This window comes from Phalacrocorax carbo, chromosome 1 (assembly GCF_963921805.1).
Source record: "Phalacrocorax carbo chromosome 1, bPhaCar2.1, whole genome shotgun sequence".
Lineage (NCBI taxonomy): Eukaryota > Metazoa > Chordata > Aves > Suliformes > Phalacrocoracidae > Phalacrocorax > Phalacrocorax carbo.
The window spans coordinates 127,635,429-127,648,628 of NC_087513.1; the positions used below are offsets into that span (position 1 = coordinate 127,635,429).

The following is a 13,200-nucleotide window of genomic DNA, read 5'->3' on the forward strand; positions in this document are numbered from 1 at the left end:
GTCAAGACAGAATTTGAGATTATTTTTGCCTTAGAGTTTTAGTTGCAGATATACAGACTAGAATTTGCATAAAAATAATCTCATAATTATTTAACAACCTGTATTTACAACATAGTATATGACTGAATGAGACTACAAAGGTTTTGATCCAGCATGAAAGTCATACTTTTCAATACCTGACATTGTAAAAGAGCATTCTTTCTCCTTATGCATTATATTTTTATCTACTACATTGATAGACGATAGGCTTGTCTGGTTGAATTAAAAACCTGTGAAAAAATAGAATTATAGTGTGTGAGCCACCCCTTATATCATCTGCAATCTGTGGTCTGTCATTAATAAATTTGTGCTTAGCTGCTGTCACTACCACTCTCAAAATTAATTTCTAAAAGGTTCCTCTACTTGGCTGAAGATTAACTTGTAACTGGTAGAGATGATCGATGATAGCTATCACCAATAAGTAACAAAATCAGCCTTAGATTATAACAAGTAGGGGTTTTTTTCCTCGCACAAAAGAGAAAATAACTTGATTATTGTAAAGGTGATAGAAAGAGATTTGGCCAACTGCTGGAGGAAGGGAATGAAAGTTAAATCTCCTGGGTTCTGATCCCTCTCTTTTTCTGATTAATTTTGGACAAATTTTGTAGGAATGGACCAGAAAATGAAACAGCATCAGCATTGTCATGCTTAAAATGCTCTACTGCCTTTAGCTCTGAATTAAATGCTCCCTACGCACAGTATCTGAGGGAAGTTAGGAGCCTAAAAATTGTTAGCTGGCTGCACAAAAGCATAGATCACAGGTTTTCTCCACTGACAGTGAGAAAGTAAAAGAAGCTCAGGAGAAAATTGGGGTTTAGCTCCCTGAGATGCAAAGCGCTGGCATCTGGACAAGAGAGAGGTGTGAGAGGCCTCAGGTTTCTAACAGTGATGGACCCCAACCAGGTTCGCTTTTCCTGCACAAGTTGTGCTGGAGAGCGGGAAGCTGTGTTCTGCTCCCCTCCCAAAGTTCCTCTTGGGAAAGGGGAGGGTCTGGGTTTCCTGTTCCAGTGCCACATCAGGGAAAGAGCAGGAGCCTCCTCTCCCTAGCTGAATGTGCCAGGTGTTGGTTTGTGGTGGAGACCACCATCAGACAGACTCTGCTTGCGTTTTCTGCGAGGTAAATGTGTGTGTCCCTACTGGGCTGACCAGCAGGAAATGTGAGGAAGATGTATCCAGGTTTTGCTGGTGATTTAGATGCTGAACTTCTTGCCCTTTCAAAGCCTGTGTAATTGCACACACCCAAAAGCTCCCCCTGGAAGTTTAAGTTTACAGAGAATATATTGACCAGGGAGAAACAGCAGTTGCAAGGGTGTTTGAAAGGCTTAGATTTTGTACTTGAATCCCCACTGCAGCATTTAGCCCTAAATACCTCTTTCCCAGGAATGCTCTTTGTTCAGTAACACAGATTTCTGCTTTCCTGTCCCTTCTGATCCTGGTGATAACGTACCACATACACAGTTTAAGAAGGATTATAATTTCTTTTTCAGGTATCCAGTGAACATTCCAGATTCAGCATATTTGTTGGCTTATACTGCTGGAAAAAAAGATCACTGACTAGAAAACCAGCTGAAACTAATACATCTGCAAATGCCTTGGTGTTCAGGAAGCAGATTTACCTAATTGTTAGGTCCCAATTGTTCTAAGTGAGTCAATAATCAGAAATTAATAAACAGCTAACTCATTCCTAGCAGAGACCAAGTGTGGATCTAAACAAGGAAACCTAAAATGAAATGTTGTCATGGTGATATACAGGAGACTAAGCAAGCAGCGCAAAGCTCCTCTTCCTAGGAGACCTGAGAGACTAGCTCAAATTTTTATCTGTCATGGTTAATTTATCATTTCACTGAAACAGTTGTCAACATGCAAAGTATGTAGAAGGCTTGTAACAGGTACTTTTTGTTTTTCAGGGACACAACAGATTTTGTTTCCAAATCACAATTTCAGATTCAGCCTTACTTAAAGAGGAAAAAAATATTTGGGGGAGCTTTTGTGATTTTTAGATTTTTACTATTTATAAGGTAATTAAATATTGATATTACTTCCTCTTAAGCATGTCATCATGAGGCCACCTACGGTGGTGTGTTTGACATTCTGATTTCTCCAAGAAAGGAAGCAAGGAAGATAGACCCTTGCAAAATTTATGCATGCACGCTGTTCCATTAAAAAAGCTGGTGGTCACAGAAAAGACTTGTGTTGTCAGTCTTGGAGCTACATCTTGTATGGAAGGGAAAATAAGGACTCAACATCAGCATATGACTTAACATACGTCAGTTAATTAAGTATTTTTAAGCCTTAAAAATTCTTTCTTTTCAGAGTTCCATGCACTAATTTCATTATTAAAGACAAGCCATTGGGTTTCAGTGTTTGCTGGGTTAAGCACTTGCTCTGTGTTCAGATGTCTCTGAATTAGGACTATATGACTACCAGCTGGTAAATTGTTGAGGTTCAATTACTTAATAAGTTAATTTCCCATCTCAGTAAATTCAAGAAAATATGGCAAATGCCAGGCTAAGTAGAACATCTGGTTATTTACATCTGCATCTCTTAAGAAGGAATGACAAGGGTTCAGGAAAATGGCTACAAATTAGTTCTATTCAATTAATTGGAGGTACAGAAAAAATATATTTAAATAAATAAGTCACTATCTTGATTTACAGCTTCCTTTTAAACTTAGACAGGCTTTGCATGCTACAAGACTAAAACTGGGGAAAACATCACTGCTTTGGTATAAAGAGAGATGCCACAAGTAGTTGAGCACCCCAGTAAGAATCTGGTTTGCTCACCTTTACAAAGAGTCCAAAAAAAGCACAGTAATGACAGCAAAGAACAGACACTGCTCCTGATTATTCTTTGCTCTCTTAACCCAGCAGGATGCTGCATGAGGGTGGGGCACATCAAGCCGAGGCATGCGGAGCACCCTCTGGGAGGTAAAGTGAGCGAAGTGGATCTGGAAACCTCGCTTTGTGAGAGATTCTCCACCTCTCTGTAATTATCTCCGTGGGAGGTGGCTGTGGCCATTAGGCAGGCTGGAATCATAGGATGTGAGTGGTGCGTAGAAACAAGAAGGTCCTTAGAAGTTTCTATCATGATACTTCACTCCAGAAATGTTGGTGTTAAACAAATGTGTAAGAAGGAAAATGTCCACAGTCAGGCTATGCAGGAACTCCCCTGGCATGGGGTGCAGGTGGCATTTCTGACAGAAGTGGAATGTATTTTTGTTAGCTTTTCTAATATTTTATTTTATTTCTTACAAAATCAAAATTAAAATTATTACAGTTGTATTTCCTGTGGCTTCCTATTATTTTTTTCCCTGTTGAGCCTTTATTAGTTTTAAAGCTCATTAATTATTAGATTCATCTTTTATATAAATTTAATTAAAAGGTGTTACTGTATCTTCCCCTGTGACAGCTATAGTTAACAACAACCTCTCTGTTTTATTTTGAAAGTTGTACAAATACCCAGGGAAAAATAATCATTACCTGTTAATATTTCAAGATGCCAAAATTCATGCTTACATCAGAAGAAGCTCTACAAACTGCCCCTATAATGTATCATTTTATGGCAAAAAGCTGCATATTTACCCCTTTTATGTAGAAGAATACTGGCATGTCGGCGTCCATTTCCATTCTCAACGTAGCATGAGTAATTGCCCAGGTCTGCCTCTTCCACAGAGTCAAGAATCAATGAGATTGAAACCTCCTGTTCCCCAAGATGTTCCTTCAGAACCCTGAGAAAAAAGCAACCATCACTGCTATTCTGCTTGTATCATAGCAGAGAATTATCTAATCATGACATAATAGTGTTACTTACAATTCACATGTCTGTGGCTTCAAATTTGGCTATGGTTTGATGAAATCTTAATTAAATTATATCATGCCCTTTTCTTCCTCACTTCTAATGAGGAGGTTTGTCTTTGTAAATGTTAATGAGAGCTTCAGTTAATTGTCTTCTTTAAGCAGGATGATGTGCATGCTGATAACATACTATTGCACACTCTGATGGAGACCCTGATCAGTACTATGTGAAGTCGTGAAATGTTAGAAGAGGGAAAAGTGAAAACAGTTGTTTTGGGGGTTAGGGTCACACTAGGAGTCTGGGCCAAACACACTATTTGTGCACTTTCTGAGGCTTTTCCAAAAAGAGTGTGTTTGTGCCAGGGTCTGAAAATTTGTTGCTTGAATGTATTATAAAATTTGACTGTGTATTATAAATCACTAGAAGGAACTGGCATACCAGAGACTGCTCATTCACACAAATGATAAATAAAAGACCTGCTGCATACAACTCCACCTGTCTTTGCATTGCTTTCTTTACCTCTTAGCAAGACCATCGGTGGTTTTAGAAACCCAGCAAAGCAAATGACAAACTGCTCTAGGCTGCTCCCTCACGTCACACCTGTCAAAAGAAGTGGAAACCAGTCTTCCTGCTTCTCCCTCCACAAAACAGGAAAGTTGTTAGGAGGTTCTTCTTACCTTTTTATCAGCCTTCAGAGTGCCAAGTCTCTGGCTGAGGGGGTTAGAAAAAGCTTTAAATGTGAAATACAGCTGATCTGTTTCTTGTGTGCCATTTAATGTATTGGTCTTGAGCTTTATAGAATAGACTTGAAATACACTGGGGTGAAATATGCTTCTTTTTTGCCTATATCTGGGACATGGAGATGACCTTGAATGTCCATGTAGCCTTCTTGAGCTTGGTAAAGGAATTATCTCTCTTTGGTTACAAGGTTAAGCTGAAAATGCATGTGACTTCATGGCTTTTGATGAAATAATAAACTTCTATGTAAGAGGTGAAGTGTAAATCAGCTCATTTTGTTCTACTGTAGACAATCACTGTAGACAACACATCTGTGATTATTTAGCTTCTTTTGTAATGCACATTTAGATTTGCCTTCATTTCTGGGTTTATTTGAGATAGATAGGCACAGTGACATATACACATACAGAATTATAAATTAAAAGCAATTGCTTCAGATCCAGGTAGATAATTCATATTGGGTAGGAGTTGGTACACTATGTCAAGCATGTAATTCACAATACAAACCCACTTTTTTCTTAATTTCCAAATGAGGCAGCACTTTTAGGAGCAGTACAAGTACATGATGTGAATTGCCAGATCCTCTCTAAAACAAGTATTTCAGCAGATATAAGCAGCCCACATAAGAGGATGCTTGGCTCTCACAGGCCAGATAATATCCCAGGAAACTCATGGTTTTTTTCCTTGGAGAAAAGAAATCTAAACATTCCAAAACAGAAGCCAGACTTCAGCATTTATTTAAGGCTCCATGTTTTAAAAGGCTTCTTTTGAGCTGTTTTCTTTGATTTTTTTTTTTCTTTATTTCATCTTAGTAACTGTCTTAATGGTTCTCATTGTAGATTGCCACAGTTTGAAAAAGTCACTATGCAAATTCCAGTCAGTTACGCTATGGTACTTGCCCGGCAGCTATCCTGCTTTTGCAGCTCTCTAACATCAGATCTGGCTGAGACATGCATTTTTCTGTTCTCTACTGGTGGAGTTGAAAAGGTAAAGAATGGATGTTGCAAAAACAGGGCTTAGACCCAAAGTGTTCCTGAGTTAGTCTTTGATAACAAGTATTACATTAGCTATCAAAAAAAAAAAAAAGATATTTAGTGAAAAAACAAAATGCTTTTTCTTTTACCTGATGTCACTTTCCCAGACTCGACTATCATCCAAATCTTCAATAAACTTCTCCCCTTTCATCCAGTAGATTAAAGGACTGACATCTCCACTATATCCAAAGAAAGCTCGGCAGGTTAGATTAGCAGAACCGCCTGTTACAAAACATGTAAGAAAATGTGTTATTTCAAAATTTGTAAAAAATGTTTTATTTTTTAATCAGTTGCTTTTGTTAATTTAAGAAGGTTTGTATCTGTATAGACCCTCAGTTTCCAGCTGCTGTTGGAAATGTCCAAAAGTATCTACTTGTCTTGTAACTGTTGTTCAATATATTTTCTGAAAAGAAATACAATAAAAATGAAATTAAATGTTACATAAGAACAGGATTCCTTTTGTATTCCTTCACTAAGTTTTATGTTTGGTAAGGAAATGAAAGACTGTTTTTTCAAAAAGAACTAACTTAACCAAAGATTTCCATGTTGTCTCTGAAAACGGATAAAGGTTAGGTAAAATAGACATGCAATCGCATCTGTGCTAGTTCAGCTTTGCAATGGTTTCCGAAATGAGGCTGTTAGATTCCTGTAGAGTACCATTTCCAAGGGACAGCCGTAGGAAGATGTGTGTTCATTGCTAAGTTATCTTTGCTGGAAAGTATTGAACACTGAAACTGAAAAAAAGAAGACGTAAACTCATTCCGTCTTTTGTGGGACACATCTCGCTGTATGAGTGGGAATAACCATTAGGTACACACCGCAAGGAGCAGAAATTCTATATATGTGCAGTGTTACTTATTTAATCATTACAATGAAAATTAAAACATGTAATATGCCTTCACTTCGGTTTACTTTCATTGCGTAGTCTTACCTTGTGTTAGTACCGCTTCGCTTTGGGGTTTCAACTAGAGCATGTACAGGGATTGAAACAGTACTTCATCTGTGTTTTGTGTGTTGGTTAAGATCAGATAAAACTGTACTGTGGACAGCCACAGAGTTAAAGACCTCCCATTCACTACTGTAAAGATGTTTGTCTCAACATGCACCAACCCTTCTAAACTGCTATATGGATTTGTTTAGTGGATAATTACACAGTGATTTAAAGAAGTGTTGTGATTTAAAGGATGTTTTTCCCCCTCTGAGGAGAGTATTTTCATGGAGTGTTTATTACTGCTGAGACCAAACTCATATTTTATTTACACTTTCAATTTTTGATCTTAGGATTTTAAAGCTGACTGACCACAGCTCCCGGAAAAAAGAAATAAAAATAAAAAGCACTGTTAACACTGCTTCATTCTGTACTGAGAGGCCATGAGAAGTCCATCTGGTTCACTGAATTTCCTTAAAAATACACTGCTTTGGGTCAGGACCTGGTCCTTCTCAAACATTAATATTTGAACATCTTACTGTTTAGTATGATAACAAATCCAGGTTGCTGTATAACAAGAAGTTTAATCATTTAATAAATGTCTTATTTATCTGAAAAGATTTGTGGTTTTCTGTAAAAGCATCTGACTCCTCTACCTGGCTCGAACTCTCACATCCATGCCATAAAAGGTGCAGAATCAAATGTTTGTAATTAAAATATGCAACATCAAGGCAAGTACCATCTATATTGCTTTCACAAGCTGTTTAGGAACTGAGTGGCTTTAAGTTATTACATGAACTTTTGGTTGGTGCAAAACACTTTGCCAGCAATGCCTGCTGAGAAAACAGGAGTATCCCAGAACCTGAAACAGGGATGGAGAGAAGAGTCGCATTTATAATCAAAAGGTATGAAATAAAATCTCTGACTAATGAGACATTTTGTTAATGTCATCTTATTTAGAGCAAAGTTACCAAAATATAAGCTGAAGATCTTCAGCAAGAGGGCAAAAACTTCCTGAAGACAACTGCAGCTCTTGTTTCCACACCCTGAGGAGCAATGATCAAGACACCTCTCCGGAAACCCATCTCTTCAATCTCTACACAGCTCAAAAAGTGCCCTTTGGAGGCACTGGAGAGAAAGAATTTTGCAGTCTTGAAAGGCAATGAGATGAGCATTGGGATACTGCTTAATGTGAGTCAAGTACATGAAAACCTGTAATAGAACATGATAAACTTCCTGGTTGTGTCCAGGACATTTTCAAAGATGCAAAGCCAGTTTCTTATATGGGTTGCATAACTCATATAAACTACCTCTTTTGTTTTATTTTTTATTTTTTTTAACAAAACCTTCAAGGATTGTGAATATCCAGTTCAGAGCTATGACATGCCTAGTAACCACAGCACTGGTGGACTACAATAACGCTGAAGACAAGAAAAGGTACCTTCACACCTAAAGCAAAAACATACTCCTGTGATATTGGGATAAACCCTATGGCTTTATATACCAGTCCTAGAGGGAAGAGTGCTACCTAATGCATCACTGCCACTTCTTGGGCTTTTTCTGGAGATTTCCCACCAAGTCAAGGCGTGGCTGAAACTTTTTAGCTTTTAAGAGCTGATAAGATCACAGCTGGAGGGACTGTAGCTTCTGGCCAACTTATCCATGATTCACAGAGATTAGGCACCACAGGTGCTGACCCATCAAAGCTCTCCAGGCTCCTGTAGCTAACAGGTACCCACTGTGAGCTGATTTTTGCACTGTGCAGGCCTCTCAGCCTTTTACAGGTGAATATCAACATGCATAGGCATGTTTTTTAAAAATAAACATATTTTGTTAATGGCAAAAAATGTTAGAAAATAAGAGTTTGTAAGATTAGGGCCTTTTTCTTCATTAAATTCTTAAAGGATTTTCTCCCTTAATATGTAAACATATTTTTAAACACAGAATCCAAAGTTCCCATTCACCATGAAATACTTACACCTGAGAAATAAATTAGGAAGGATGTAATGTCTTTTAGTAGTACTGTGTTGATTAGTCGCTGCGCAAAGGCCATTAGCAGGCCAGGTGCTCAGCTATAAATTACCTATACTGTCTGCTTTGACCAGTCTTTACAATAAGCCAGTGGGAAGTTCATTCTCAGGTCATCAAGAAAGATTCAGTGACCAGCTAATGACAAGCTGTGACCATTAATGAGGAGGTCTGTTACTCCAGAGCTCTCAGCTCTTTGCAGAGGACAGTGGAGTTCACCTGGTGCAGCGAAGATGCTCACAGCACAGGCACGTGTAGGTAATGAACAAAAGCTGTCTGAGTGGACAGAGTATTTTGGGAGCATATCTTGATCTCTGCTCCAGAGCTGCCCTCATGTGAGTGACTGCGTGCTGTAGGATGGGCTGCCTTTTTCCCTAGAAGTGTACTTTTGAAGTGAGCGGTCAGAGGAGGCTGAGTTTGGCACAAAGCGGTTGCCCTGCATGGCTGTCTGTTTTTAGGGAGTCTCCATATTTATAAAAGCATGCAATATTTAAGTAAATAAATAAAAAAGCTGCTTTGCTTCCTGTGTAAGCTAATGTACAAAGCAACCTGTCAGCCAATTAATAAAATCACTCACAGTTAACCCTCTCTGTGTGCTTCCTGTGCTGAGAAAAATTATAGAAGTGATTTGAAAACTGTAAAAGTTTGATGGATGGATATGTAATGCCTTCTGTGCTATTAATGTAAATTTTCTGTAAATGCTGGATTATTACACTTTTATAGTCTACCTTTGAAGGAATTTAGATACACATTTTGAATTAGCTACTAGGGAAATCCATATCTCTCTCTGTCTCCGTCTGTCCCTTTGCTGTGAGATGTTGTAAATTCTTGAGAACGTTCTGTCTCAAGTTAGGTCCCGGGTAAACTGCTCTTTTTAAGGACCCTGGAAAAGTCCAAAGGCATGAGATTAGAATTAGTAAATCTAACTGGTAGTGTTGGGGTTTTTATTAACACCCCCTCAAAAAACACAACAAAACCACAAACAAACCAAAGAAATTAAATACCCTTAAGAAAGGATAAAGAGAAAAATGACACTTTTGGCTTCTTAGTATAATTATTTTTACAGTAAAGTAATGCAATAAAGACACTAAAAATTAAGTTTCAGCTGCATATTTCCCCATCACCCTTATTTCTGAAGATGAATATGCTTTTACTGTATTGAGCCAATTTTTGTAAAAACTGGAATATATAGCACTACATGTTCCTGCTGCTTGCTGTGATAAAGTTGCACTGTCAACTCTAGCCAACTGGGTTCAAGCTAAATTAATCAAAAGCTCTTTGCCATCTAAACTGAGAACAATTTTCGTTACACAGTATGCTTTCAAGTACAGCAGAATGCAAGGAGAGACCACAACAAAGTGTACTTCCTTGAAACCAACAAATCCCTTCAGCAGAGCAACACACTGTTTTTGTGTCCATTTTCTCTAATTGGCAACCTTTGGGGCACTTTGCAAACTACTGCTATAGGAGCCTATATCCAGGAGAGGGCACTGTCTAACTTCTAAACATTAAAAAAAAAAAAAGAAAGTAAATTCTTATTGTATTAGCTCTAATTAAAAACATCAGCCTGCTAAGAACCTGCTAGTTGTAATTAGCCAATAGTGAACGTTTTGTGGTTAGTGAAATGTCATCTTGTATGGCCAGTTTAAATTACACTTGCACCATTAGACATATAAGCTAGCATATACCGTGATGTCGCCCATTCTAGCCTTTGATTTAACAGATTCGTCAGTGAAAGACAACTATCTTTGTTGGAAGCAATGATAATTATCAGACATCTTCTGCAACCTCTTTTTAGAAGAATTCTCAAAGATATAGAAGGGAAGTGTTTGAGAATCATGACCAGCATCTAGTAATATGGAGGGCCAAGAGAGTGGAAATGTTAAGTGTACTGAAATATGGAACTTTCTTTTACTGTACAATGTAAAACCATTTATAAAACTAATGCACAGGCAATACCTACACTTATAAGTATGTCATTTATTTGTAGTGTTAACACTTCAAAATGAAATTATAAAAGGCCAAGGCAGATGCGTTCAAAATCTCTCACACCGTTCTTTCTGTTCATGTAGAGAAAACGTACTAGTAAAATACCAGTCTTCCAAGTGGAGAGATAAAACAGCTGTTAAATTCCTAGGTGTGATGTATAGGTGGCAATTCTTACAAAGTCAATGACCCACTTGTTTTGCCAATGTCATCTGCCAAGCCCAGCAGGGAGGGAGGGTAGAAGCTGCTCATGTTTTCTGAGAAGTCTCACGTCCTAAGACAGTTCTTGAAAGCTTTCATGTAAACATGATTAAGGGGAGAAAAAGAAAACTAAACAGAAAAATAAGGTACCGTATACTTTTCGGTCCTGAGCCTTGATCATATGATCATATTCTAGGGATTTGTAATTCTTCCCTTAGAGTAAGGATGAATTGCAGACATTCCTCTTGATTCCTTCCTTGCCTGCACAAAGCATCACCTACTGCTACGCTGCCCTCCAGTTTATTTACATATTTTCACACCTTGATATCTTGTACTCTCTTACCAGATCGCAACTGTCTTGCTGTATGTTTCGTATAGCAGGTTATGCTAAATTAAACAAAAAAAAAAAAAAAAGCTGTTTTGTGAAATATAATGGCAAGCTGGGAACTGCTAAATTCTAGTCTCATCACTGAGTGGTATGTTGTGAAGTCTTTGGCAAGGCATCAGGTCTTGCATTTGTACAATTTTGAAGAAGCAGTGTGCAAATTCTCTCTACTTTAAATTCAGTGGATGTAGGTTTGAAAGGGCTGGGTATTATCATTCCACTAAATATTATCATACAAACATCATACAAAGTGGCTGAATGTGATTACACAGCTATATCTCTTCATTAATATACCTGTCCATATTTTGCTATGCTGCGGAGTGGAATGTTGATTGCACGGGACTGAATTACATATTGAATAATTTCTTCAGGCCATCAATGTGTAAATCCAGAGTACACACACACATTCATCCACCAAAAAAAAAAACCCACACAAAAAAAACCCCAAAACTAGCTGAAGATTTGCAACAAGATCAGAGAAAGATTGTAGCTTTTGAAATTTCCCTGAATTTGTAGGTATCATTATTTACAGGAGAGGCTAAAAATATCTTCCTTTAATGTCTGGGTTTTGGGTTTTTTTTTTATTGGTTGGTCAGTTTTGTTTGTTTGTTTAAATTGGAAATAAAAGTCTGCTTCTTACTCATTAGGTTTTTCTTTTTTTTTTTTTTTTGTTTTGTTTTACTTAGAAGCTGGCCCTCTTCAGCATAGGGCTAAACTTATTTGCCCACATATAGTAATTTACTGCCACATAAAAATCCCTTAACCCTACAAGGCTTCCAGCTGATGAATTACAGTTCAACAGCAAGACAGTTAATGGAGGTGTCTATATGTTGATGCTTACATATTACCTGCCATTAGCCCTGAGATATTTCAGTCTGCAACACTTAATAAGGTGCTATACTGAAACATACATGGTAAGATCTAAGATTAACCTAAGAGTATTAAAAATTTTCAGTGGACTGCTTCATAGGTTGTGAAGGAAAAGAAAACCAAATCCCTTCTGCTTTGAATAGGCTCTTTAGCAGCAGGACTGTCAGAGGCAGAGTCAATGAAGACAGCAACCACCACAGCAAACTGCAGAAAAAGAAGTGATGTATGGGACTTTGGGCTCAAAATGCCCAGGACATCTCTCAGGTACATATATTGTTAAACTAACCTTCATTTCACAAGAGGTAACAAAACCCCTGAACCAATAATCTTGATTTTCCTAACAGCAGGCCACTCCTCTTGATAGATGGTAATGTCAGGCTGATAAATTACTTGTTCAGCAAGTATTTTTCATTCCTTCCTCTTCAGAAGTAGAGGCTAGAGTGGGAGACAACAACTATCACAAGCATAAAGCAAGATTTGCTAAAGAAAAGGAAAGTCACTGAAATTGTTTTACAAGCTTGACTTAACTTTTACTCCAAAAACTCATATTTTCTCATGGGGTTTTTTTAGACAAATGCATTTCTCAAACACATTTTTCCTGTGCCCTCTCTGTCAGATCAAAAAATAATTTCTGTTTTAAAAGCTTAGGTGTTTTTAGATATAAGTCACAAGAAAATATCCGAGGTAACAAAATACCTGCAATAGAAAAAAAAGAAAAAGAGGTGGCTCTGAATGTCAAACTTCACATGTTTTTTAGCTCTTACAGACTTATGACTTGGGAGCTTTAAATCTGTCCACACCGTTCACAGCTTAATATTATTCAGTGTTTTGTTTCTGGATTCTTTCTTGACCATACTGCTTTTGGCTATGGTGCTCTGGCTTTTGCATTTTAATGATGCTACATGGTTAGAAAACAGGTTTAGCTAGAAGCCTGAAGTTCCCTTTGCATAAAGGAGTCCCATAAGGACTCCCATAAGGAGTCCTATATGGGAGACCATACTTCTTATGGTCTCTCTCTGTGTCTTGAAAGTGAGGCAGGTAAGTCACACACCCAGGGATGCCACTGCCCCTCAGCAGTTTCTGACCGCCAGAACGGCCTCTTGTGGCTTTAGCCTTGTGAAGTGCTGCCCCCGGTCATGTTTTGGGAAACTCCAGGAAGAGCAGGAGAGGTTTCCTGTTTACCTTTTCACATTTTA

At 37.9% G+C, this 13,200-nt stretch overlaps 1 protein-coding gene across 1 annotated transcript in view; it reads right to left on the minus strand.

Annotated features, from left to right (window-relative positions):
* IL1RAPL1 (interleukin 1 receptor accessory protein like 1) overlaps positions 1–13,200 on the minus strand; it is a 772,957-nt gene that overhangs the window by 24,724 nt on the left and 735,033 nt on the right. The window contains exons 7-8 of the mRNA XM_064444684.1: positions 5,696–5,828; positions 3,621–3,766 (exon numbers count right to left, since the gene is read on the minus strand). Coding sequence (XP_064300754.1) covers positions 3,621–3,766; positions 5,696–5,828 — 279 coding nt within the window. The remainder of the gene's footprint in view (positions 1–3,620; positions 3,767–5,695; positions 5,829–13,200) is intronic.